At 41.0% G+C, this 27343-nt stretch overlaps 4 protein-coding genes and 1 long non-coding RNA gene across 11 annotated transcripts; 2 read left to right on the forward strand and 3 right to left on the reverse strand.

Annotated features, from left to right (window-relative positions):
* Positions 1-710: 710 nt before the first annotated feature.
* Positions 711-1961, reverse strand: LOC135637198 (uncharacterized). The gene has a single exon (XM_065149724.1). The coding sequence runs from the start codon at positions 1786-1788 to the stop codon at positions 904-906; it is 885 nt and encodes a 294-aa protein (XP_065005796.1). The 5' UTR covers positions 1789-1961; the 3' UTR covers positions 711-903.
* A 1729-nt stretch (positions 1962-3690) lies between these two features.
* On the reverse strand, positions 3691-6160 carry LOC108952659 (uncharacterized). 6 transcript variants are annotated; one of them, XR_010495446.1, is made up of 5 exons: positions 6054-6160; positions 5892-5951; positions 5612-5790; positions 4384-4944; positions 3691-4276 (listed from the first exon to the last, which is right to left on the reverse strand). It is a non-coding gene; the product is annotated as an uncharacterized LOC108952659 (long non-coding RNA). The 6 variants fall into 6 exon arrangements; XR_010495447.1 differs by lacking the exon at positions 6054-6160 and adding an exon at positions 6024-6042; XR_001977704.2 differs by lacking the exon at positions 6054-6160 and having other exon boundaries at positions 4384-4671; positions 5892-6031.
* An 879-nt stretch (positions 6161-7039) lies between these two features.
* LOC135636572 (glucan endo-1,3-beta-glucosidase 1-like) lies at positions 7040-10894 on the forward strand. Of its 2 annotated transcripts, none has more exons than XM_065148354.1 (4): positions 7040-7170; positions 7531-8826; positions 10203-10230; positions 10559-10894. In XM_065148354.1, exons 1-4 carry the CDS (start codon positions 7161-7163, stop codon positions 10713-10715), a joined length of 1491 nt encoding a protein of 496 aa, XP_065004426.1. In that variant the 5' UTR covers positions 7040-7160; the 3' UTR covers positions 10716-10894. The 2 variants fall into 2 exon arrangements, with proteins under 2 accessions (XP_065004426.1, XP_065004425.1); XM_065148353.1 differs by having other exon boundaries at positions 7122-7420.
* Positions 10895-11213: 319 nt separating this feature from the next.
* LOC103982098 (uncharacterized) lies at positions 11214-15470 on the reverse strand. Its single transcript, XM_009398909.3, has 4 exons — positions 14824-15470; positions 12994-13139; positions 12808-12918; positions 11214-12140 (listed from the first exon to the last, which is right to left on the reverse strand). Exons 1-4 carry the CDS (start codon positions 15461-15463, stop codon positions 11556-11558), a joined length of 1482 nt encoding a protein of 493 aa, XP_009397184.3. The 5' UTR covers positions 15464-15470; the 3' UTR covers positions 11214-11555.
* Positions 15471-17031: 1561 nt separating this feature from the next.
* LOC135636947 (uncharacterized) lies at positions 17032-26733 on the forward strand. Its single transcript, XM_065149181.1, has 13 exons — positions 17032-17346; positions 17458-17546; positions 18857-18960; positions 19770-19936; positions 20056-20234; positions 21503-21826; positions 21924-21988; positions 23961-24013; positions 24134-24283; positions 24997-25081; positions 25160-25229; positions 25881-26021; positions 26165-26733. The coding sequence occupies exons 1-13, from the start codon at positions 17214-17216 to the stop codon at positions 26480-26482; spliced, it is 1878 nt and encodes a 625-aa protein (XP_065005253.1). The 5' UTR covers positions 17032-17213; the 3' UTR covers positions 26483-26733.
* The last annotated feature ends 610 nt before the right edge of the window (positions 26734-27343 follow it).

The raw sequence follows: 27343 nt of genomic DNA on the forward strand, positions 1-27343 counted from the left end.
AAATGTAATCCACCTGATAACTAAGGTTTTGAATTAGGTGGTACTCCACATATAGATATGAGCCATTTTACTAGCAAATCAATTAGGTTCAGTGCCCACCTCAGCTATGTCAGATTTCCTCCCTGAAAATAGTACGCCGAGGTCCAACCACAAGTATCAGAACTATACTTCTTATTAGCAGGCCGGCAGGCTTCAACACTACAAAGTGCTGCAGTGAGAATAACGAAGGATGCCTGCCATAACACAGATGAAGTGGACGAACCTCATTCTTTATCGGCTGACTAACGAAACTCCTAGGGAGCATGAGAAGTTGAGAATTTGGAATATGAGGCAATCAATGGTGGAAGAGATCCCCCAAGAATTTGCACAAAATCCATTCTACGTTATCTGACTGACAAAACTTCTAAGGTCCATGAGTTAAGCTGAGAATTTGTGGTATGAAGTGTTCCAGTTGGTTCTAACCATAAAAATGTATGTAGGAGTACCTATGACGGAATGAGAACCTTAAGATACTCAGTGTTTGAGTTCAGGCAACACAATTACTAGTTAGCTCGTCCATCAATCGAAAGAGCACTTTAGAAATCATAATTATACACCATAATCTTCGTGGGATAGAAACAAAGATAAGAAGTGCACAAAAGATGACCAAGAACCCTAGTATGCACAGATTGTTGGAGTCCAGGCAACACATTTTCTAGTTAGAACATTGATAAACAAAAAAAAAAGAAGAGTACTTTAGAACTCATCGTTATTACAAATCTATACAAAAGACGGAAGTAAAGGGCGCAAGGATAAAGGAAAACGAGGACAAGGAAAGAAAGAGCGAAAGAAACATATCTTGCGTACAACCTGTTTGTCTATTTGTCTCTCCGAGTCTTCCACCGCAGAATGTATACATGCTTGTTAGGAAGAGTTGGACGGTGAGAAGGCGTCCTTGACGGCAGAGGCCGCGGTGAGGTAGTTGAGGGTGTTCCGGAGCGTGTCGCGTTCCCTGCGGAGCCTGGCGCTTGTGTCCTCCAGCTCCAGCAGCGCCTGCTGTTCCCTGGGCGCCCCTTCGAAGGTGCTCCCGACAAAGAAAGAGAAGGGGGTCGGGAAGAGGTTGCGGCGTAGGTCCATGACGCCCTCCTTCTCGGGCTTGCCGTTGAGCCGGTTGGAGATGCGGATGACGTCGCGCATATAGTTTTCGACCTCGGCGGCGAGGGCCTCAAGGTCGTCGCCCTCTGCCGGACGCGGCGGAGGGCGGTCCTCGAGCCAGGAGACCTCAGCGACGAGGTAGGGTTTGGAGCGGAGGACGCGGGAGACGCGGAACCGCTCCTGGCCCTTGCAAATGAGAAAGAAGCGGTCGTCGACGAGGCGCTCGTGCTTGACGACCTCGCCGACGCAGCCGACGTCGGCGACGGAGCCTCCGTCAGAGAAGACGACGCCGAACCGAAGGTCGGTCTGCAGCAGGGTGTGCATCATGATGCGGTAGCGGAACTCGAAGATCTGGAGCGGGAGGACGGCGCCCGGGAAGAGGACGAGCGGCAGCGGAAAGAGGGGCAGCTCGACGAGGTCATTGGCGACGGGTCGCTCGGGCGGCGGAGATGAGGGGGAGGAAGAGGAGCAGCGAGCGGCGAAAGATTGGGTTTTGGGGCGGTAAAAGTGCTTGGAGGAGGTGGAGGAAGGTTTGGAAAGGGTAAAATAGGGGTTTTTGATGAGCTGGGAATTGAGATGGGAAGAAGGAGACTGGGGATGGTGGTGGTGAACGGTGGTGGGTGAGTGAAGGAAGTGATGAGGGAGGAGAGCCATGGAGGGGGAGGGGGAGAGAGGGAGAGAGAAGGGGCTGGGCACTGACAAGTATCTGCTAGTTTTGATTGGGTGGGGAACGGGAACTAATAAGAGAGAGACCCTTATTATTCGCGTTGGGTGTTTTCTGCGCTTCAGTAGTGTGATTCTTTCTGTGGTTTTGTGGTTGAGGCGGCGGCGGCCGTGGTGGTGGAGAGGAGAGAGAGAGAGAGAGAGAGAGCGAGGTGGGGGAACGGAGATGGCGTGGAAGCAGGCGAGTGGAGGGAGGAAGTGGGTCCCGCGAAAACGTTGTAATGGTCCTTGGCATGCCACCCGGTGCGGCTTATCTTCATCACAAGCAAAAGAGGATTTTTTTTTTCTTTTTTCTTTTCTCTGCTTTTTTTTTTAATTTACTTTGAAGAAGTATTTTTGTATTTATCTCTATAATAACGCAGAAGTGAAATCCCTATATTTCAGTATTAGAAGAATTTAATAGAGAATATTTCAATACCAATCATATTTCGTCAGTTGACAACCATAGAGAAATTGACGTAGAAGATAATAGGACATCTACTTAACCTAACGCGAGAGGTGGTAAGATCGACTAACGATACCCCTTCGGTCATCTTCTACTAATGTCGCACCGTGAGGGGTCACATGACTCGACGCCACACCACAAGAGATCGTACAAGTCGGTCCACGTCATAAGAGGGCTATACGAGTCGATTGTCTATATGAATGCATCACAGAATGACGTACGAGACAGTCCCTATTAGTCATGGTCTCCTCCCATCGGTTTCATAAGTATAAAAATCGATTTTCGATCCCTGAACAAGGACGTGGCTCTAAACCTTAAAAGAAAAATAATCTTCACTCAAACTAATTTGAGCGTTAGAGAGATCGAGTCGGAAATCTCTTCTCTCTTTTTGAATACCGACTTATTATGCATGATCTTGAGGAGATCAAAACCATTCTAATCTTATCTCAGGACTATCCCAAAAGCTCGGAGGCCACATCAGAGCCACCCTCACAAGCTCCTATTCAACTTTAGCCTTCTCGTCCCTCCTTCATGAGGATATTCTTGGACGATCTCATGTCTTCGAGATTAAATCAAGTAGTATTGACTCTCGGATCCATGACATCAAAGTGTTAACACGATTCATGCCCACTATACGTAGGAGTTTGAATAAGTAATAAGAAAGTTAACGAAGGGGATAGGGTGTGCCAACGACGAATGCCTTTGCTTTAGTATACAACCTATCCACAGTGCCCCTAATTAATTAATTTATCGTTGAAGAAATTTGTGGTAGAATCATGAATGAAATTGGAGCGAAGGAAGCGTATGTGTCAAAGTTCATGTGGCGTAAAATTCTCTGATAGGATTAAAGAAGATGTGACAGATTCTTGTGCTTTTGGAAGATACAACGTGTGCGTACCATCCTCGATCATTATCTTTTACTTCTCCACACGTACTAGTAGTATCTTGAGGGAAGGAGGGAGAAGGAGGGAGGGAGGACTTCCCACCGCAAAAGGTTAAACACGAACTGACCCAACTCCCATCCGAGAACTGATTGAAACAACTCATCATGTCAGGCCTGATCGAAACAAGGCAAAGACAAAATCCCAGCAGTAAATTGCAACATTTCCTGATGAGCTCTGACGCACGCGCTTCGATTGACAACGGAAGCACATCATCGACTGGTGCAAGAGGATCCGTTCAATTGTTGAAGAACAGCTCTAGTAATTGCAGCAGAGCCTGGGGAATGATTTAACAACGTCGTCGTCGTCGTCGTCGTCGTCGTCGTTTCTTATTCGATTCGTTCCTTGCTCCGATCCAACTAAACTTCACCACAAGTCGGCATTGTGATCCATATGAATCGAGGGCAGTGGTCTCTTGCCAAGGCTCCAACGAGATAGAGAAAATGATTCAGGAAGCCAAAATTAAGATCACTCTTAAAAATATGGTGGTGGGCGATCGCCACAATTTCGATAACAGACATCGGTTTGATTCACTATACAGTAGAATATATGCTTCTCCATGTATGACCTCCAAAAGCCATTCGAAGGAAACCGAGAGAAGTGAAGTAGAAAGGGGGAACTCAGTAGCAGAAGCTAACCAAGCCACAGGGTTTGATGATACGATGTATCATCCGACATCCAGATGATCATGGCCTAACATCATCGAAGAGCATCGACAAATGCCAGTAGGCGAATCGACATCCCACCTTTCAGAGGTGCTGAGATGTGTTCTTGTGGAAGAAGGCAAGTTCTTTCTGCGCAAATGGCTACCGCAACATGAGAGCAGAGCTTCCCCAACTCGTTGGCCAACCGACTCCCCCCCCATATACGAGGCTTCCATCGCCTGTGACGTGATTGTAAAGTCACATCGGCCACTAGGTGGTAAGGCACTGTTAGACGATGCAGCTCCTTGCCATCCATCCACATTCGCGACCGGGTTCCATTTTATCAAGCTACCAAGAAGACCATTGACGTCTCCAAAAACATAATCAACCTGCACACATAAAATGATGCGTTGAATAAATCGAACCACACACACATATATTGGACTAGGAAACACTCGCTAGTGCTTCTTTAGTTTCACAAATAGGAGATGGATACCTGAATAACAATCGCTGGGAACAAGAGATTGATCCTTCTTCCTCTGTTTGGTGATCCAAGCATGAACAGGTACCTTTCAGCATCCTTCCTGGCTCTGCACGACTTCTGGTGCCCATCTTTGTTGAACGATGATGGCCTGCACCTCTGCGGCATCCGGGAACATGTGCTCAATGTGGATGCTGTAATGTTTCTCCACCGCATCATGGATTCTGTATGTCTCGGCTGAGCATGCTAAATGGTCGACCCGTTAGCATCTCATACTCTATCACTGCGACATCCTCTGCTCCGCTGTTCCATAAAGCTTCATGTCAGATTACGGTGACTAGAGTTGGAATGTTTCGCTAATAGACAACACATCAAGCTTCATAACATCATTAAAGTGCTGCTCCGTTTCGAGATCTCAGTAAAATTCAGGCCACATTAGGACGATTTGCCAAGTGAAATGTGAAAGACCACAATGTATTTTGCTCCATCGGACTGCCGCAGTCCTCATCAAGCTTCATAACATATCATTAATTATGAGCACAGGTCCTCTATTCCAAGATCTCAGTAAATATCAGACTGCAGCAGGATGACATGCCAAGTAAAATGTCAGAAATACTCAAAGACTCCATTTGCTTTCCTAAGGTGAAAGGAACATATGACTCTAGCAAGACCACAAATGGACAAAACTTGTGTACGGGCAATCACAAAACCAAATTCACAACAAAAAATATCAACACGAATTCTCTATTTTAAGATCTCATCAAACTTCACTCCTTTAAAAACGAGGATTTGCCAAGTGCAGTGTTAAATATCAGCTTTATTACCCCATTTGCTTAATCATAGAGAAATTTAGCACATAGCTAATGAAACCAGACTAATAACATGATCGATTATGAACACATAAAGTAGAGGTTCCAAGCTAGTTAAAGATGGGAAAGAAAGAAATAGTCAAACAAACACCTCCAAGACTAGGAACCATATTAGATCGCCACCTACAGGCCAACGAGGTCTCAGGATTATGTGGGACTGCTCGTGCGCAGGAACATCGCATTCCTTGAATCACCAACTTAAAAATTGTTATAAATTAACATCATCGCCGGAGGACTCCAAATCTCGGAACATTCCAAGAAAAATCCAGTTTTTCTAAATCAGCAATCCAAAACCAAACCGAAGATTGAAACGATGACGCAATAATATAAAATTTAATAGAGAGAAAAAAAAAAGACTCCTTTTGTTACCCAACTTTTCTCCATAACCCTATCCACGATCTGCGGCGGCGAGGCCTTGCCGCTGTCACCGACGCTTCCTTCTCTCCCACAGCGGCACTGGCTCCCTCCTCCTGGCGGACTGCATAGCGCAGCAGCACGGCGGCACCATCATCCGCCGCTCACCGCGGGCGGCACGATCGGGGGCTCCGCATTCCTGACCGCAGAAAGAATCAAAGTTTCAGAAAAAAAAGAAAGAAAAAAAACCACAATAACATGCGAGCTAACGCAGAGGACACCAAGAACAGAGAGCCAAACCTTCAGAATCCACACGAGTGAGGGAATGGGAGCAGATGGAGCTACATTGATGAATGAAACCTACACAAAACACAGGAATCTAATTCTCGACCACGATTGCTGCTGCTCTCGACAGAATAAATAATAACTGACGAGGAGGGGGACGGTGTCGGTGCGATGAACCTGGACGCGGTCTCGGGGAGTAGCGGGAGGGACACGCCCACCGCCGAAGCACTTCCACGACATGGCAATATAGGAAGGCCGGGTCATCAAGAACAGGGACCGGTCTGCGTTGGGCTGAGTGCAGGAATTAGGACAAAATTATATATACATATGGGACATGTACGTACACCATCAAATCAATTGAGTTCCCTCATATTTACTCATCAAAATCTAGCATATATATATATAATTATTGTGGTAAATCCCTATTCAATATTTATTTATGTACTTTGTCCCATATGGATCATACTTTTTTTATTCTCATGTTAACGTTAAAGAGGCTTACGTGGCTGCTTTGCATTCTAAACTTCACTTTAATGGTAAAATAGAATATGACGTCACCTTTTAGAAACTCGATACATATGGCCTCCACGTATCAGGTTTTGATTGGAGAGTAGGCAGAAATATATGGGTTCTCATGTCGTGGGAACAACAGCCGGCAGACTCTCATCAGTGTCCGAGTTTAATTAATGTTTGATGACTAGGCTTCAAATTAATGTTACCTACTTAGCTCTCTTCTTTTCCTTTTTCTTAACGAGAAATGATTACTTGATAAACCACCAACCACTATATATAAAATAAGAAAAAAATATATATCTTTTTTGGTCACAAGTGAAAATAGATGAAGCTTTTGACGCACAAAACATGAAGATCGATCGAGATCTAATGGGGTTAGGAAGATCCACCACATCTTCTAGCTGTGGTTGAGCAATAACATCAAGTCTCACTAACTTGTGAACTCCATCCAAACATTCATATGGTTGCTGCATCTCAATCAATTTCCCCAACACTAGACGAAGCCAGAGGAATCTATTGCGCCGCTAAAATCACCAGAATGTCTCGCTTCAACTTCAATTCTTCCCAAGAGTGCAAAAGCAGACGGGGAAAAGAGAAGGTAAAATGCAACTCCCGATGAAGAAACATTTGCCCCCGCTCGAAAGCAAACCCCCAGTAGTGTTTGTCCTCACCTTGTCGTCATCTCTCTCTCTCTCTCTCTCTGTGTCTCTACCATCCTCCACCATCCTCTTCTTCCGGTCTATTTCTGCTTCTGCTCACAGGCCAAACAGGATGGACAAAGGTAGCGAGTAAAAGAAAATAAGAAAAAAACATAGCTTCGACATGTAAAAAAAAGAACAATTCGACACCAACTCCTACCAACAAGAACAACCAACTTCTTCCAAGAAAAATAATGCAGCCAACATGTCTTCCGAACACCAACAATTCCAAGCCCAATCCAACCTCCAAACTCAAGAAAAATCCCATGGGAGCAAATCCCTTCACTTTCCTCGCTCTCCTCCACCTCCTACTCTTCCATTCTGTCATTGCTGGTATTTGATTGAGCTGATCAGTATCACCTTCATGCACCACTTCAATTCTTTAGCTGGAATTCTCATCGTGTTCTGATTCAGGTTGCCTTTTGCGTGATGCGCTTTTGTAGTCATACCAGCGGCGGCGGCGGCGAATATTGGAACGGCGGAGCCGTTCATCGGCGTTAACATCGGCACCGACCTGACGGACCTGCTCCCGCCGGCGGACCTCGCGACCTTCCTCAAGGCGCAGCAAATCAAGCACGTCCGCCTCTACGATGCCGACCCGGGCATCCTCTCCGCCCTCGCTGGCGCTGGCGTCTCCGTGGCCGTCGGCGTGCCCAACAACCAGCTCCTCGCCCTGGGCTCGTCCCCGGCCACCGCCGACGCCTGGGTCGCCCGCCACGTCCTCCCCTTCCACCCGGCCACCCCCATCTCGGCGGTGGCCGTGGGCGACGAGGTCCCTGCGGCGCTGCCGTCCGCCCTGCCGCTCCTCCTCCCGGCCCTCCGCTCGCTCTCCGCCGCCCTCGCCGCCGCCAACCTCTCCTCCATCCCTGTCTCCACCCCGCTGCCCTTCTCAGTCGTCCTCGACCCGTTTCCACCCTCGCAGGCTTACTTCAACCAGACCCTGGCCAACTCCTTCTTCCTCCCCCTCCTCCGGTTCCTCGCCGACACGGCCTCTCCTCTCATGCTCAACCTCTACCCTTACTACGCCTTCGTGCAGAGCCGCGGCGCCGTGCCCCTGGACAACGCCCTGTTCAAGCCGCTTTCCCCGTCCCTCGAGGAGATCGATCCCAACACGCTCCTCCACTACACCAACGTGCTCGACGCCATGGTCGACGCTGCGTACGTCTCGATGCGCAACCTCAACTTCACCGGCGTGCCCGTGCTCATCACCGAGACCGGGTGGCCCCATAACGGCTCCCGCCGCGACGAGCCCTACGCCACCGCCAATTACGCCAGCACCTACACCTCCAACCTCATCCGCCACATGCTCGACCGCCGCGGCACGCCGCTGCGCCCGGAGGCCACCCCCAGCGTCTACATCTACGAGCTGTTCGACGAGGACCTGCGCCCGGGACCGTTGTCGGAGGCCCACTGGGGACTCTTCTACGGGAACGGGACGCCGGCGTACCTGCTCAACGTGGCCGGGGCGGGGGGATTCCTGGCCAACGACACCACGAACCGGACGTACTGCGTGGCGGCGGAGGAAGCGGACCGACGGTCGCTGCAGGCGGCGCTGGACTGGGCATGCGGACCGGGTCGGGCCAACTGCTCGGAGATACAGCCCGGGGAGAGCTGCTACCAGCCCAACGACGTGAGGAGCCACGCCTCGTACGCCTTCGACAGCTATTACCAGATGCAGGGCAAGGCCGCCGGTTCCTGCTTCTTCCAGGGCGTCGCCATGATCACCACCACCGACCCAAGTGAGCCAGTCAATTAGCTCCTCTTTGTCATTTTCCTTCCCGAAACCTTCATCAGTACAGTCTTTCTATGCTTTTTACCTTACCAGTAGCTTGTGATTAGCATGAACCAATTAGCATTAATGCCGTATCCAAGTACAGCAGTCGAAAGTTCAGCGGGGGTGCCGAAGGGAGAATGAGGCGAGCATGAGAGAGAGTAGGCGGGTCATGGGACAGTGAAGTCAGAGCAGAGTAGTCTGCTGTAAATTTTGTCTGTTACCCCTTGCATCGGAAGGCAAATCCGAAGAAGGAATCATTTAGACTGCAGAATGAAGGAAGCTGCTCGGATCGGACTAGTTCTGAAGGCATCGCAAACTTTCCAGTGTCACCATTCCATTATTCTAGACATGGTTTAGTATGGTTCACGTGAATCCTAGTGGCTTCTCGTCCATAGAATTCTTCTTCGTGGAATTGACTTCATATTAGATTACACTGCTGCCGGTGAAGGTAGCGCGTCAGAAGAGTTCGCTTGCAGAGGCATCTTCCACCTGACTCGGTGTGGTCCTCGATCGATCCTTCAACAGCCTAAATTAGATTTCAGGAGAGACAATTGCTTCTCGGTAAGGGGTTGTCCTGGTCCTACCATTGCTTAATATATTGATTGCAACCTACCCGGAGAAGTTTCTTCTGGAAGCTCTGTTCCTATGACTCGGTCCGAGAGTCCCACTCAGGTGGTGTTGCCGTGCCACTGCACAGCGGCACCATTGATGCATTTTCATGGTTAAGCGGCGAAACACGGAAGCGAGCACAGAATGATTTGGTGCCGCAGAAGCTCATCATTTAGCAACGTGTTTCCTCGTAACAGGATGTTATTGTTTCACCGTATATAGGAGGAGGCGATGGTTGAGAAGACTCATCATCATGTATGTCTGGAGGAGAGGAGAGGAGATAGAGGCAGCGGTGTTGTGACCTTTTTACTATCATTTGCAAACAACGATCTAATCCCCATCCCTTGTCACAGTTCTGAGGGGAAGAACCATCGTATTTGACCGTATGATATATCGAACAAACTATTCTGAGATAGAATCCATCTTTTTGCCTTTTTTCTTTCTGATTTAGGGTTCTGATGAGATCTTTTTTCCCGATAACTGAGACATTCGAGCGATACCGCTCCGTGGTAGTCCTATGCATCTCGTGTTACCGGAAGTCTCGAATGGTAAATGATTGCGACTCCTTCTCATGCATGCTTTTTAGGTGTAGTCTGTAGTTGCTTTTGCTTTGTCAGCACATGTCTTCCTTCTTATTGCTACAAAGAAATTAGTTTATCGATCTGTCTTTTTTTTTTATAAAGATTGTGTTGCCCTGTGGATCGCTGAGAACGCAAGCATGTTGTTTTGCAGGCCATGGGAAATGCATCTTTCCTGGAAGGTGAGGAACCTTAGCGACCTCCTTTTTTTTTTTATCTTTAGCCAACGATTTAGTAGTGGCTTCAACGATTCCTTTCTCTTGGCATTTCTTCCTGCAACTTCATGTCGAAGCATGTAAGACCATGCAGTCACACACACCAACATGGTTTGAAAAAGAAGAAAAATCTTGAAAGTCCCCCAAGGAAGAACAAGAGACAGAGAAAAGCGAAAAACGACTCTAAATAAATTTCACAACACAAGAAAAAATCTTATGGGTGACTTGTTAGATGGCCAAATTCTAATGTTCTATGGTCATTGAATATGGACTTTTGTTGTTGTGTGCTGTGCAGCAAACAGAGGAATGCCACAGGAGCAGGAACGAACAAGGCCGAATCCAGTAAGGCTGTGGTGTCCCCGAGATCGAGACTAGGAAAAGGAAGATTGTATGAACACATTGTTCCTATGATCTTAAACTCGATACTGCTAGTAGTTTGTGTCTCGATATGAAATTTTCGGACTTGATGACCGTCAAGGAAGAAGAGAATCTTCGACAAACTTGCAAGCGAGTTCTTGTTCGGCGATAACAACCAATCTCTCTGGCGATTTTGTAAAGCCCTTCAAATCGATTTTCCTCGCACCTTCTGTAATATTTGTTCTTTCGGTAATAAGACGTCGTCATTCTTCTCTTTTCGAGTAGTTTAGTTTGGAAAAATAACTCTTCCAAAGTGCATTCCAAGCCAGCAAAGAAAGCGGCAGTCTAAAACTACGCCGAAGGTGCCAATTAGATCTGATTCAAGCAAAATATGGCAAAATCCAGCTGGCCGTAAATCGTATGATATTGGCACTTGGAGTTAGTACTGTCATGATTGAAGCGATCTATGGTACCCATCATGAAGAAAAACAAAGCTGCATATTTGTTTTTTCAGATTCCAGGAATCATAACTCTCAAGGGTAGTACTATCAACTGGTAGCAGTGATTGTGGAAACAAACAATACAAGGTAACATTGATGAACAGAGCATCAACCTGGTTTTCCACATTTCATGATCAAACAATCTAGATTTACACCATGATCTTTTGGGCAAAAAATCTCTAAATGCATCCGATTTCCATTTTCTAATCCTCTTTGCGAGAGCATAGATTTGATTATGTGACCAGACTCCGTAGAAGGATGCAGTATACATCAAGCTATGGAGCAATGCACATATCCAAAATTGGATGACTAACCATTCGTCCATGTTACTTTATCAAAGCACCAAAAAGAGGAGGAGATGGGAGAGAATCCTACAAAATGCTGCATCTTATGAGCAGGCTTGTTCCTCTAGTTCTGAGTTTGCATTCTATAAGATCACAGGCTAGAGATGGTTAAGAGCAACCCATAATGATCACTAGGCAATACCGGAAGGACCAGCTTCTTGAACACCTTTCTCACTTTCTTCTCCTTGCAGTAGGATAGACCTGGTATAGCCTCCACCCCTATCATTTCGATGCCATCAACCTTGAAATCATGCAAGTTACACATGAATCTATCCAGCCTCTTCTGCAAAGTCCGGTTGCCTGACAACATCTGGTTGGCCTTGGTATCATAAGTCCAACCATTTTCCCCAGGTCTTAGCTCCGGCCAAGCATCAATCCACCCATCAGGTAGAGGAAATGCACCATCCAACTTGTCATCCCAGTTCATGTCGCCCGCAAATATTGCATTTGGTGAATCTTTGAGAAGGTTGATGGCCTCCTTTGCTTGAGCTACACGTTCTTTACTGTACATTTGGTCCCAACGTGGAGGTGCAGGACAGGGGCTTTCAAGGTGACTAGTGGCAACGATGAGCTTTTTGCTCCCTCCAACATCAATATCAGCTAAGCATAGCTCTCTTCCCATCACTGAATTGGTGAATGGAATGCAGCTAAATCCCTTCATGGGCAGCTTACTCATCTGTGACAAATACAACAAGGTTAAAACTTCTGTAAAATTTAAGCACATCCAAGTTTGACAACAAGAGAAAAGCAAAGAACACAAGGCATAGAACACGCCATCAGAAAGAAAGAAACAGAACAAGGCATTAGCAATGATACTTATATGGAAATCTATTTATAACAATACATGAACTAGCACTGTAGCTGAATCACCAAATAAATAGGAACAAAAGAAACTGCAAACACATAATGAAAATGTCATAACAGGTAATGCATGTGTTGAGATAAAAATGCATTCATGAAAGTGAATATTAGCTGATTATGATAATGAACACATGAAGATAATTATCTACAGTGAAAAAACAGTCATGAGCTATGATTATTAAATTTAGACAAATTTTCTGATCAAACAAATGAAGTCAGAGGTGGTAAAGTTAACATTTCAAATATTATCAGTTCATAAATTGAATCCGATATATTTATGTGTGCATATTAATAGCTACTATAATCAGAAAAGCTAAAAACATATAAATGAATTAATAGTTTATCACTTCATTGCTCGTAGTCAGAGTATTAGACCTAGTTGCTCCAGAAATATAAGACAACTTGAAGACAAAAACAAAAAGGTGGCCTAAAATTTACTTAACAGCACAAAAGAATATATGGTGCAAACCATGAAATCAAACCTGCATGCAGAAATATGGTCTCTCAGCAGCCAGGTGCTGTGGCACTGAACATTTGTAATGTTTCAACCAGTTTGATTCTCGGAAGATCTCATAAATACTTGGTGTGACCTCCTGCATGGTAAAAGTCATAACTAACATTGCTGCTAAAGATCAGAGTTGTTAATGATCTAAGAGAAGTAATCAGACCTGCAGACATATGAAATCTGGTGAGTTTTGCTCAATAAGATCACCAAGAGCTTGCATTCGCCTACATAGTTCCAGGTCCTCACGGAACCAGACATTATAGCTCAAAATTTTTATGATGCACCTCTTTGGATTCTCGCCTACATTTCCTGTGAAAAACAGCATTAAAAGCGTCAGCTTCTGATAGCCTCAACAGAAAGAAAAATAGAATCTCCAATTTTTTTATAGTCGAGAAATAATTGAGTGACTTGTTTGGCAATTTATATGCCGGAGAAATTTCATAATCTCAGAGTACATCTTCAACCATCCATCAGAACATTTCTTGATGACAGAACATTGCACAGCCTAACATGAAATATGTATTGCTTACCGGTTATACATCATGAAAAAAAAATGCTAAGGATAGATTTGATCAGGATTGTACATGATGATATTTCTTTAACCCTGTAAGAAATATAACTGTAAAACCTTTCCAGAGAAACCTATGCATACAGGACGTGGTTGGCTAGCACAATTGTCAGGTATTATGTATTTGCCAAAAAAGAAAATCTCAATGACTAACTTGCAACTCATCTTCTTGCTCCAACTATATATCCACCACAGCCGCTCAGAATCTAACCACTCATATTATTAGATTTTAGTTTAGCTTTGATAGTGGAAGGACAAAAATATTCTCCATAATAACTTCTAGTTAAAATAATCATTCACGATATGTCTTTATAGGCACAGACCAAGTCAAGAAGCATTAGCACCTCATTACAACATTAACCATCCAGTAATCTGGACATGCAGACCATGGCCATGTATCACACTTGGGCTTCCATGATAGTACTTCTGTTTCGTATTTATCGATTAAAATACTTGACTAAAGTTTAAGCTCTGCCACTTACAGACATGGATCTCCTCATTGAGAAGAATATCTTGTCCTGCCCAAATGCACTATATAAGTGCCACATACGTATCGTGTGTTAATTATATGAACTTTGCTTACGAACCCTGGAAACAGAATTCCTGGCCATTCAGAATACTCATTTTGACTTCCGGTCTAAATTTAGTTAATATCAACCTTTTCCAGCAACATCTAGAGTAGATTATTCATTTTTGGAAATGTTCAGCAATGATATACACATGTTTTGCATCTCATCTGAGTATGCTTTTGGATGAGGCAAAACTTCTGAATATTAGCACAAAAGAAGCTATTCGAAGCCTGAAAAAGAAAAAGGTTAATGAGTCTCACATTTCTTCTAATCAATTATATGTTTATCAAATGATGAGTTATGCAAGTGTTAATATCATATAAGTAGCATACTAAACCTAACTAAGATGAAATTCGGCAAAAAATATCTTCTTGGATGACACCAGGGTTTAATATACCTTTAGAGAGCTATGCCATGATTGTGAAACCCACATCTACATTAGCTTACCAGACCTGTTTAGATAACCTTATCCAGTGTAAATCACATCCTGCTTTCATTAAATCTTTCTATCACATTACTGGCATCCAACATAAAGAATCGCAACCGAGTCCATCCATCATAAAAAACTCCACTCTTTCCTCAACGCCACCGAGTCCTCAACTTGTCTTTTTAACCCCTCTATTCAGTTCTCCAAGCAGCAGTAGCAGATATAAACAAGTGACCAACAGATTTCTATCTTTTCTCATCCACGTTATATTAAAACATCAAACATAAGCCGCATCGATATGTTTTGGTCACAATCTTACACCTAATATGTGTCCATAGAACCCTAAGGACGAGCAACACAATGCCGTCAAGCAAAACAAAAGGATGGTAAGAAACAAGAACGATCAACAAAGAAGGAAAGAAAGCCAACCCAAGGCAGGTGAAGGGGCATTCACGGCCACTTGCTGCTTCTGCTGCTCCTCGTGGGCCCTGGGAAGCTTGTGGGACGTGGCGGCGCGACGCAGCTTTGTTTCGGGGCTGTTGCTGGGGGGAGGGCGCTTGGCGCCGCAACGCAGGAGGGGGAGAAAGACGCGGCCAATGTCGGGGTGGGCGAGCTCGTGGGGCTCGGGTTCCAAGTCCGACAGCAGGGAGGCCAAGCGGGAGGCGGAGGAAGGCGAGGGCAAGGCGGCTGTTGTGCCGCAGACCTCGCAAGCGGCAGCGGCGGCCGGGTTGGAGAAGGTACAGGCACGGCACGACCATCGGAAGACTTCACTAGTAACAGAAGACGACGAAGAAGAAGGCAAAGAAGAAGGGATGGGGATGGGGGAGAGGCAGATTTGGCAGGAAGATTTCTGGGAGGGAGGGTTAACGAAGGTGCACCTGTTGCAGGTCCAAGAACAAGAAGAGGAGAAAGAGGAGGAGGAGGCCATTTTATTTTCTACTTGACGAAGAAGAAGAAGATGATGATTAGGGGAAAATTTAGGTTTTTGGAATGCAAAGACGCTTCTCGGAGGAAGCCGGAAAGGAACTCCGAGGAGAGGAAGAGGAAGGCCGACGGATGAGAGGGTCATTTCGGGAGAAGTTGGGGCAGAGCCTGTTAAGAAGCCCACTTATTATTCGTAAAGTCGAAGCTTAGGCCCAATATAATAGTGAGTGGGGGCCCATTTGAACACGAGCCATCCACTTTAATTCCGTGACGAGTCAACTCACGACCGCAGGACGCCCATAAAAAACGTTTATCGCATGCTCCGTTTGGGAGCGGCGGCCGCACCGCACGCCTATTTCCTTTGCGATCGCAACAGTGGCTGTGTTCACGTGGGAGCCCCACCGTGAGACCATTACGAGCCGGCACGTGCGTCGGTGACGATGGACGGGTTGGGATAATAATAATAATAATAATAATAATAATAATAAAGATGAATTTAAAAAAAAAAACTCATAACCTACACTCTTTTTTTTTTTTACAGTGTTTCAACTTTGAAAATTATCCGAACGAAATATTTTGACGAGTCATTTTATCATTTATTCTTAGACAGCCAAGTCATTTGATTTTTCGTTCAAAACAATTTGACTTTTTGGATCATCGATTCAGTAAAACTTTGCTAATAAATTTGGGTTGAGATGGTTCACTACTGGTTTAATAAGGAGACCTACAAAAGTGATAAGATGCTGTCATCGTATAAGTCTTGATCTCAATGGAAAAGCAAACAAAATTTTCTTCATGTCCATCTTCTTCTTTTTCTATTTTATTCCATATGAGGATTGCTGGTGTTCTTCTTATTTTTCATCTTTTCTTATATTAATATCTTTGAAAAACTATCTATTTCGTACTGTATTTTATGGAAGAGAATATGTTATAACTCATTTTACTATTATATTAGTTCATTAGATTTCGAAAAATAATTTTTTTAATTCTAGTGAACTCATAGTAAGAAGGATCCTAATCTCGATGTAGTTTTTACAGTTTTTGATGATATTGTATATGTCAAACAACATTACAATATATACAATAAATAAAATTTTAAAAAATATCAAATAAATAATAATGAGTAAAAAAATATGTATCATTTGACTTACAAGACACCTATGATTAGTATAATTGAATCTAATTAAAGTCTTTCCTTAAATTTTTAGATCTATTACATCGATCATTCTTTGTGATGTACTAATTTTTTTTATTTTAGACAAAAACAATGTATCATATATTAGAAAATATTTTCTCTAACATAAAATTTTATTAGGCATTTTGGACCAATTTAGAAACTCGAATGTCAAAAAAATATTACATGGATCTATGATTTTTTATAATACAATATGAGAATTGATCATTTCTACCGTCTCGAAGATTTTACTTCATTTGACAACTTAAAAGCACGAGCAGTTTGGAATTCTCTTTGGATCTTCCTATTCTCTCTTTTACTATTGAAATTTTCCCAGAAATAAATAAAAATACTGTTTAATATATACTTTTTTGAAAATTCGCAAGTAATAACATAAAGTTTTCTTAAAGAGATTTTAGAAATAATATTTTTTTAGAAATAATAATAATAATTATTATTTTTATTTTTATTTTTATTTTTGGCCCAAGGTGTATGTACGACCGATGAAAACATTACCCACCCCATCGTTTCCAATCAAATATTGCTTCCCAGTACTGCCTCCCTCGATCGCCACCGAACGTTACCATTTCTTCTCTCTTATTCCATCCTCTTTTCTTTGATGATGATTCCTCTTGCCTTGCCTCGTCTTGGTTGATGGCTAACTCCTCCTAGTATTTGATCCGTCTTTGACCCTTTTCTTGCTTCGTTTTCGATCGATCCAATGGAACTTCCCCCTCCTCCGCCTCCGTCGTCTCTTTCCCTCGTCTCCAGGGCCAAAACGGCTCTCCACTCCGCGGCGGCCAAGGCCGAGAAGGTTCTCACTGACATCAAAGCCGACCTCAAGATCGATCGAGGTCGTGTCGCCCTTCCCCGCTCTTGTATTCGGAATTTCAATTCGATTCATGCTGATTGATGGTTTTCTTTTTTTTGCTTTTTCCCTTCGAATCTGATTTAACCTGGCGTAGAGAGCGATGGGCAGTCCCAGAAGGGGCCGAAGAAATTTACGGATCAAGAAGTTGATGCAAACGACGCTTCCAACAGATCCCAGCAGGAGGTAAGTCGTGACTGGCGTAAAAATACTCGGTTTCTTGAAGGATCTTCGTATACGATTTCTTCAGATTTTGTTTCTTTGGATGGGTTTATGAGTTTAAAAGTTCGAGGTTATGATCTTGACATGGTCCAGTGAGTCGTCTTGATTGACCTACACAATGGATCCGATGCTAATCTTTAGGATTCATACTGGTAAAATTGATGGAAGATGTCTCTTACATCTGACCTTGCTTGTGGGCTGTTGCTTATACCGTGCACATTGATTCTATTTTTGGAGGTTGTACTTCTTTATCGTTTCTATCGATTTGATGCCTTTGTTACTTGATTGTCCTTATTCAAGAAATATAAGGGGGCTTGTTTTGTAGAAAAATTAGCTTCGGAAATGAGAGTTGTGACGTGCTCGATTGGAGAAGCCATAGCTAAAGCAAGCTGGCCCTTCATCTTATTGTTCATCGGATAACCTTCCTTCTGTGGGCTGTTAAACATTGCATAGTTGTGCTGCATGATGCCTACTATCAGTGGAATAGCGTCCATGCTACTAACTATATGTCTGATTCTGTTTATATGTTCCTACTCTTCTCGATAGCTGTTTATGCATCAAGTTTGTGCACTCTTCTGAAAGGTCACCTCTTCTTCAGTTACCACAAAGTAATTCACGGAAGAGAGTATGCAGTGTTCCAGAATGTAGCATGCTAGTAACATAAATCTTGGAGATTTCTAGCATCCCACAATACAAGGACATTGGGGATATCCAAGTATTCTTTAGGAGCCACTGTTGGTTTCAGAGATAACATTGAAATGTAGTAGTTAATAGCAACAGATTTTGGAAGTGATAGAAATAAACAAAATGAAGTTGTTATTCTGTTGAGGTATCTATGGAATTAGTAGGCATGGTATTCTAAAAAGAATCAAGGACAATATGTAACATGAACTTTACCAGCATGTTTTCAGTTCAAACAATTATATTCAATTACCAATTGAAACACATTAGAAAAGATTCATAAGAATTTTTATGCATGCAGGATTTCCAACATGCATGCAGAACATAGAAAACTAGGAATTGGAATTATTTATTTGAATTTATATTTCTTCCAGACAAAGTTGTCATCTGTTTGGATATAATTTTCTAGTTGCTTGGTCATCCTTGCCAAAATCTGGAAGGGTGTAAACATTGGGAATGACAATCTTGAGCCTACAGTAGTTCTTCCTGCAGTAGTGTAAGCTATCGATGGTATTTATCTCTAATTGCTACCCTTTTGGAATTGACAAATGGTAAGTGACAGCTACTTACAAAGTTGATCCCTGCACTTTTAGGTGATAGAAAGAAGCTCTTCCAAGAATGAAGGCAGCTCAAGTGGTCTGAAGAAGTTGGGAATTCCTCCATCTTCTGTAATAAAACAACTAGCTATGGCTATCGAGTAAGTCATTTTGGAAAAATGTGTTTCGTGCTTAAATTATCATGGATAAGAAGATTATTTATGCCTAAAAGAACATGTTAAATGATCAAATGGAGCTTTTACAGATATGTTAATGAAAATATCCACAAGATTTTGTTGGAGGCATGTGTCGTCATTAGAGGGCACAACTCTCAGCATACACTGATTGAGATGAAATCATTAAATTTAAAGCAATATATTTTTAAGTATGCTAATGATCCATGCAATGTCATGTGATTTACATATTGAAAACAATGTAGATGCTTAATGGGCATAAACACATATAGTAATTGAACATAATAATTATATGACCAATTGATGTGTTCTGACTGAACGGTTTGACTAGTATGCCATAGAAACTAGGGGATTTTGATTTGTATGTCTGAACATCCATATTCAATCTGGGATTCCGTGTAGCATAGTATATTCTGGTTGCAAATTGGTATGCAACAGTATGGCTATCCTTTACTCAAAATGTGAAAACATAAATAAAACAGGTGGCCTAGCTATTAGCATAGCCAGGCGTATGAAGGCTTGAGGAAAGATGGAGGGGAACATTTATTTCTATTTTTTTTAGTAGTTTTTTATCCATCTTTATTAATGAAGGAAACAGTAAAGAATAATACTTATCCAATTGTTTTATCATCTTTTTTTGTAAAAATGGGAATTTATTAATAACTCTCTCTTTAGATATGGATATCGTGCATCTGTTTCTTCTATATTCTCTTTGACGATGTGAAATTTGTTTCACTTCTGCAATTATCATGCCTTAATATACTCCACTTCTATAGGAGTGTGAAGAATCATAAATCCATAAATGATCTTTTGGCGTCTTCTGTGGATCCCTCATCTAACAAGGAAAAGACTGGCTTGAGCTTCTCAGTCATGAAATCTCTAGTACTTCGCGAAAAGGAAGATAAGGAAATCAATTCTTCAATGTGCCTCCTATTTAAATCAGGTAAAGTTATTTAACTTAGGTTCTCTGATAAAAACATTATTTTAATGTCAACTCTGAAACTTGTGAATTTACCTAACGATTTTTTACTTTGATTGTAATTATCAACAAGATACTTCCAGAGGAACAATATTTGCCTTGGAAAAGTGCATCTGGAACAGAAGGCAGTCCTATGATGACATTGCTGAAGGATCTTCATGGTGCACCACCAGAAAGTTTTGTTGTTCAACTCTCTTTGATTATTGGAGACTTTAAATCACTACAGAAGATGGCTTTGCTTTGGCGTAGCATCATTATTGAAGTAATTAATTAGCTTTTACTTGTTATGGAGTAGGATGGTTTTTTATTGTAGTTTTATAATATTTAGGAGTTGAAAAACTTAAGCATGTCTTCTTATGTTTTTATAATTAATCCTTTCAAGTATCCTATTAACTTCGTCTTAAAATACAGTTCATTTTTTTTTATTGACATACATCATTATGGGTTCACATCAGTTTTGAACTATGATTCCCATACATATAAAACAAGCAATTTTGACATCTCATTTTGTAATAACCTTGGTAAAATAAGTTGATAGGCAGTTGCTTATTTTTACTTCAAAAAGCTAGTATGTTTTCACACAGATGCACAATAACAACATAACTAGCTATCTTTTCCGACTATTCAGAATAAGCTACTTGGATCATTTTAGCTTTGGATGCAATGTCACAATATAGTTCAAGAGTCAAAATGCCCTATCTCATTATATATATCGAAGTTTTAATTACTTTTCCTATCAATGAGGAGTGTATGGTCTTCTTTGAACATGATCATAACTGAACCTGAAGGCCTTGTTTCTGCACTTTTTGATATGTCATTTCACAATGTTGTTATGATAATGTACCCAACTTTTTTTTTTTTGACCCACAAAACATAGCTAGAATTATGAATAGTTGTAGATCTTTCTTCTAAAAGGCACTTGGCAATCATACCAGGGTTTCATATGCCCTACATTTCAACCATCCTACATAAGTCTTGCATGTAATGTTGCCATAAAAGAAATTAGTCACCAAAATTCCTATCGTTTTTTTATTCCAACAGCTAAACTTTCACTATTGTATTTTCATATATAAGTTATTAGTCTCCATAGTTCCTTTTGTTTATTCCTGGAGTTTTAAGTTAGACTGTATGCTTGCTCCTCTTATTTCTCAAAACATAACCAAATGATGTGCATTATGGAATTTCCTTACGATGTCTAGCAGTGTCAACCATGAGCGAAAATAAGTAGACTTATCCTACAGTCTTATTATTAATAATAAGTCAGATACTATGTATCTAGACGATCCCATTTTAGCACCATAAAGATCTTTTGAGGTATTTTCATAAACTTTTACACTTTCAGTTCTTTTAAGTTGTGATTTTTCTCACCTACAACTGAGGATATTTCGGTCGAATATTACCATTTTTATTTTTATTAAAAGTTCCTTAGTGGAGGTTTTAAAAACAGATTAAATGTTCAAAATTATAAATGTCTCTTGAATGCTTTATAAATTAATCTTAATTGTTTGTTATTTCTCTTTATTTCTGCAGCTGAGGAAATTATGGTCTGAAGGCCAACCAATACCTCGAATGCCATTAGATGCAGATCCTGACTTGAATTCTTGTCTCCTGCATCAGCAGTTACAAGTTATTAACTGTTCTATTGCCAGGAAACAACGCCGATGTATTGCTGAAGAATCACTGGATTCTATATTGAAAGAGGCTAGTTGTGATAGTAAAGGATCCTCTTCAGATTGTAAAGTTTATGCGAGGACCAGCACTGGAGATTATGTTCTCAGACTTGGAGCTGTACATCCATCTGAAAACTTAACCATGTTAGAAACTGGTGAACCTATATTTTCTCCAAAAACACAGGTATTTATGTATGTTCTAGTGATGCTAAAATAAATCTAATAGCTGTTAGTCTCATATTTGATTGTAATTTGATCTTTTACCTGTGTTTATTATCCAGGAAGGTCCAGTTTTAACAGAAGAACTTATCAAAGAAACAGAGGAGTTTGTGTTGCGAACTGGGAGGTCTGTGGTAGTAATTTAATTGTTTATGAACACTAATCCACAATTTTATGTCAGCAGTTGTTTTATCATATTCCATTTTTTTTCCTTTTTTTGCTTTTTCAAAAATACCCTAAATTTGTCATCTTTAGATTTCTGATATAGTTTTATTTACTGATTTGACTTATTTTTATGCTTCTGAAATGTTTCTGCAAGTTCTGGTCCTTGTGTGATTTGCTCATGTGCATCACTGTGCGATTTTTTTTAGTCCTTTCCATGGCTGATGCTTCATAATTTTGTTTCTTATACTTATCTTTGAAGAAGTTTGAGGAGAGAAAAGATTCTGGATGACATTACAATAGTCTAAACTCCAAAAATCTCTTACCATGCGTATGTGATCAAGGTCAGCAAACATTCTGCAATTATGTAAAACGAAAATCACATGACTTTTGAACTCGCAAGTGTAAATGCTTAGAGAACCCATGGAGCAATCGAGGATAAGTTTAATGATATCCTTAAAGCTGTTGCAAGCCTGGTTTTCGAAGAGAGATATACAAAAAAGAATCCCACGAACCCCCATGGAACGAGATGTGCTATATAGAAATTTATTTATTTATGCAGAACCCAGATATATCTTATCCACCGATCGACTGTATATAGATAAATAAATAAATAAATAAATAAATATAAATATATATATATAGATAATTGGATTGGTCAATCTCCTTTTGTGGGGAATTCTTTCTATTTGATCTGAATTAGAGGAGTAAAGAGATCCTTTGGATCTGAAGTATCAATAAAATCCGCAACTTGATTGAAGTCAAAGTTGTTTCTTTTTCTTTCCCCATGTTTATCTCGATTTTCTCTGCTTCTTTCATTGATCTAGACTTTGTTTTCTATCCACACTAATTTTTTGCTTTAGTTGGTCTTGAGGACCTCGAGCGACTAGGTTATAAAGGGCCTAAAGCCTATGGTTTTCACCATGCTATTTATTCATTTTAGAGAAAAGGGTAAAAATGAACTAAGATGGTTTCATTTTATATTTCTTGAAACACTTATGAGTGAGGCTATCTAACATTCTATCTTGGGACTTTGATTTGTAATACAAAGATACAGGCATCTTTATGTACATGTATATTTAGCACAATTATATATACTTAAACTGTTAAACATGCCTATTCGTAATCTAATGAAGTAAAAAATGCATAAAGAGCTCTTAGAACAAAGGAAGTGTTTTGTTTCTAGGATTTGATACTTGTAGAATAGAGACCAGAAGAAATTAGTTGATATGAAAGACAAAATCTAAGTATAGATACCAGATCTACTCTGCCTCATGGATTGATTCCCAAAATTGAAAATTTCATACCTCCGGATGTCTTGCATGCCTCCTACCACCTACACATATTGGGGAGAAACTTTCTTGTAGACATGAAATCTTCTATCAAGATTTGTGATCTAAAACCAAAATCAAATTTTGGTTTTTTCAATTTTTCCCTCATTTGCTTACTTCTTGTTTTCTTCTCGAGTAATTTAGGAAATTAAATTAGATATGTTGAATATGCTGTCAAGTGGCATCTTATGACATTTGTAAAATACCTCCCAAATGAGAAATAAATTATAATATTCCTGCACTATTATTATTTTGAGCCTCAATTACTGATCAAACTTTCTTAAAATCATAGTAAAATAATATGATTTGTCATTTAAATACAAAAAAACATCCTTTCCTAGGTTCACTTTGTGGAATACCTTAGTTTGACTTTTAGTTAATCCCCACTTGATATGAATCATATGATACTGATTCAATGAATGTGCTTATTGGTAGAAGCTTGCTATATCAAAAGTTCTATATTAATTTTTTTTGAAGATGGTGTTCGAAGTTCTTATGAATATATATTATTGTCTATAGCATGAATACTTGCAGGCTTGAGCTTTCATTCTACTTAACTATAATAACATATTTTTATTCATATACTATCTTGCTTTTGGTGCTCAGTGTAGGGCCAGGTTGTTCCCAACTCCTCTCTGACATGCAAGCTTTCAAGGCAAGTTTGAAGTCCCTTTCAGCAGTTTAAATGTTGATCAATATTTTTCCTCTAGCATGAGATATATACCAGTATGCGTTTATAAAGTTGTGTGACATCACCAGAGATACAATTTAGCAGGCAGCAAACCCTGGGTGTATCCTAGAAGACTTTGTAAGATGGCATTCTCCACCAGACTGGATGGACACGGACTCAAACAGTCAGAATGACTTTTCAATTGATGAAGAAGGGTCATCTCGACGAGGTCGACTAAGTCGAAGAATGCAGGAGGAAGGTACTCATCTGTCAAAATCTACATGTTATAACATGCATGTATCAAGCTGTCCTTTATCCGTTGCTTTAGATTAACAAGACTAGAAGAATCACACATTGTTCAATGTTGCAAGCAGGATCTCATTAATAGTAAGAGTCAAGACAAATAAACTTGCGTTCCATGTTAGTACAGGACATCAAATTTTACTGTGTCTGCTCTACATGGATTGGATTAGAAGAATTATTTAGAATGGATAACATGACAAAGCTAACTATTTTAGGAAATTTTTTGTACTCCATATGCTGACCTTTGTTGCTCAATTTTTTGTTATTTTAAATATTCTTTCAATCATTATTTTCAGTGAACTTAGCATCTTCATTCAGAATATTTTTTCCAAAAAGTAGAGGCATGTTTTCATTCTCCCCCTGATTAAATAAACTGAAAAGCAGAGAGTTTTGCAGATCTCCTGCCTGACATCTGAACTTCTAGGTTTTAGGCTTTGGGTCATAGTTCATGTTGCTTTGACTCCATGTCGGCACTAGTGTTTCAAGGGTTGATGTCAATTAGCTATCAAGTATATCACAATTTCCTTTGTCAACCCTCCTCAAGTTAATTTTGCTCTATAGTCCAATTTACTGAGGATAATGCAGACGTAGTCCATGCATTCCTGTTAAGGTAATTATAGATGATCTGCATAATGCATTCTTGGGAAATATATTTTTGGCCATCTCTAGGTAATTTGTGGCATGAATTGTGGGAAGCTGCCAAAGCATTGCCTGCTGTAAAACAAACACCGCTGTTTGATGAGGATTTAGCAGTGTAAGTAGAGAAACTTGTCTGAATGATCTTTGACTTGATACTGTTCATGACAACTGATTAAGGCATTTGATTTTGAAGTGAAGGCATCTTAACTGCCTTGGACGACATTCAACCATCTGAGCTCTTTGAGCAGCTTTTTGTCTCTGTGGTAAGTTCTATATTATAGTATCCTTTCTTTTTAATTTTTCTACCACCACACAGAATACAACTTTTCCAAACTATGATTTTGCAAAATTTCATTTTTTTTTAGTGTAGTTTTTAACATGTGATCAACTTTTTATCAATTGTTTGCATTCAAGTGAAGATTATCTTGATTAGTTGGCAAAATAGAATTCTTACTGGCGACATATGGGCTGCATTAGGCTTCACGATAGTCTTGCAGGATGGATTTTGTGATAGCAGATGGTAGGGCAACCATTCTTTACTGGTGAACATAAAAGAGACAGGTTATGTCTTCCACTAGTAGATTATTGCGTGTGTAGATTTTGTGCTAGTGACCACTAACCTATTAGTTCGCAATAGGTAAATGTTACTGGCAATGCCTAAATTGTATTAGGCTTGGATTGCAACAGTGGAAAATAACCATTGTGATAGCACATGGTAAAGAAATTGTTATCTTATAATTAACATTGTTATATGCCTTTGAACAATCATCTAATAATGTGGTTTTGTTCCTACAAAATGTATTGGCTTAATGTACCTCTGGAACCAAACTTGATTCTAGATCCACTTGTAGTCCAAGTCACGTCTTTCAGTTAAAAGGCAAGCTCTGATGTGCTCTTGTATGGAGATTTTTCAGATTTGTGCTGGCCTTCTGATAGCAGAAGTGGTCCTTCCTGTGGATAGCAACCTGAGCAAATTATACACCGAGTGCAAAGACTATATCGTCTTTACTTGCCAAAATGGCCTTTTGAATGAGAAGTTGGATGATATATGCAAGGTAAGATTTTAGTTAAAATTCGGAAGTATTAGAATCTTCGAGGGGCAAAAAGTCGAACTGATCATCTCTGACACATTGCTGACTGAAGAAATAATCAGTTTCATCTTTCTGAGCCATTGTCACTGATTAAATGCTTCCTATAGGTTTATGGAACCATAGAGGCAATAGTCCTCAAACCGGAAGAGGTTATCAAGGCCATGGAACAACCTGACGAAACATCATCCGGAGAATCAAAGAAGCGCTTCAAGATACCAAGTCTAAATTTCGTTGGCAAAGACAAACAACCATTGTGGAAACGAGCACCCAAGGATGATAAGAAATCAGAGGAGAAAAATGGTCATGCACTCTCCAACTTTTTCGACAAAAGAACGTCTTTATTTTCTAAAAAGCCATCAAAATCAAATGCACAGCAATCTTCTACTGCGTCTACTTTGGATGATGGTGGGTGGATGATAGTGTGAGAAAAAGTTTCATATTTGTTATTATAAAAAAAAGGGGGGTGGGGGGGTTTGTATTTGTTTAATATCGAAAGAAGGTACATTGTTGATTACATGTGCATGGTCTGATTTATTATGTTTGACATCCATCACAAGAAAAGAAAGACGGGTGCCCTCAGATTGGTTCAAAATCTTTTTGGATGTTTTCGCAGTAATATATCAGTGAAAGCTCAGATGTAACTTTTGAAGGCATCTGAGGCGATTCTTGTTCCGAATGCTAGTAGCAACTGTTTCTTTCTTGAGAAGCGAAGCTTTGTTGCGATTACTATGTACTTATGTGCCACAAACAACAAGACACACACACACACCTCTTGTCCGATTGCTACCTATCACAGGCAGGGTAGGGTAAGCTCAAACCTTGCACTGTGATCTTTCCTCGCTTTTGTCAAGACAAAGAAGTTATGCTCAAAATAATATTTTTTTTACTTGGCATCTTGAAACTGGGTCTAATATGTATTAGTAGTGTAAACCTGCCAAGGAGAGGCTCCCTCATACAGTAGTTATAACTTTAAAGAGGAATATGTCTCTCTCCCTCAATTCACATCCCAGTGAGTTGTACTCATGAAAAGGGCCCTGTTTGGAACTGTCTGTCATAAACAAGCTTAATTAACCAAAAAAAAAAATCTGTGCCCCTAATTAGAAGGATTTATTAACGACGAGACATTATCTTCCGGTGAACTCGAGGATGTGAAATTTGAAGTCGTGGCTCCCGTCGGGCCGGGCCGGGAGCCGAACGCACACCATACCGAAGGATCCATTTGGGCCGTTGAGTCCGCCCGATAAGGCGATTGAAATCGGCATCACCCAAACCCTCCGTCCGCTTTT

The sequence above is a fragment of the Musa acuminata genome, chromosome BXJ3-4 (assembly GCF_036884655.1).
Source record: "Musa acuminata AAA Group cultivar baxijiao chromosome BXJ3-4, Cavendish_Baxijiao_AAA, whole genome shotgun sequence".
Lineage (NCBI taxonomy): Eukaryota > Viridiplantae > Streptophyta > Magnoliopsida > Zingiberales > Musaceae > Musa > Musa acuminata.

Coding starts and splice junctions, on each gene's coding strand:
- LOC135637198 (XM_065149724.1), bottom strand. CDS start 1,788: ATGGCTCTCCTCCCTCATCACTTCCTTCACTCACCCACCACCGTTCAC.
- LOC135636572 (XM_065148353.1), top strand. CDS start 7,282: ATGCAGCCAACATGTCTTCCGAACACCAACAATTCCAAGCCCAATCCA. Junction 8,827..10,202: donor GATCACCACCACCGACCCAA/GTGAGCCAGTCA, acceptor GTTGTTTTGCAG/GCCATGGGAAATGCATCTTT. Junction 10,231..10,558: donor AAATGCATCTTTCCTGGAAG/GTGAGGAACCTT, acceptor TGTGCTGTGCAG/CAAACAGAGGAATGCCACAG.
- LOC103982098 (XM_009398909.3), bottom strand. CDS start 15,463: ATGACCCTCTCATCCGTCGGCCTTCCTCTTCCTCTCCTCGGAGTTCCT. Junction 12,919..12,993: donor CAGATTTCATATGTCTGCAG/GTCTGATTACTT, acceptor TTTACCATGCAG/GAGGTCACACCAAGTATTTA. Junction 12,141..12,807: donor GACCATATTTCTGCATGCAG/GTTTGATTTCAT, acceptor TATTTGTCACAG/ATGAGTAAGCTGCCCATGAA.
- LOC135636947 (XM_065149181.1), top strand. CDS start 17,214: ATGGAACTTCCCCCTCCTCCGCCTCCGTCGTCTCTTTCCCTCGTCTCC. Junction 21,827..21,923: donor TATTTTCTCCAAAAACACAG/GTATTTATGTAT, acceptor TTTATTATCCAG/GAAGGTCCAGTTTTAACAGA. Junction 25,230..25,880: donor AGCAGCTTTTTGTCTCTGTG/GTAAGTTCTATA, acceptor GAGATTTTTCAG/ATTTGTGCTGGCCTTCTGAT.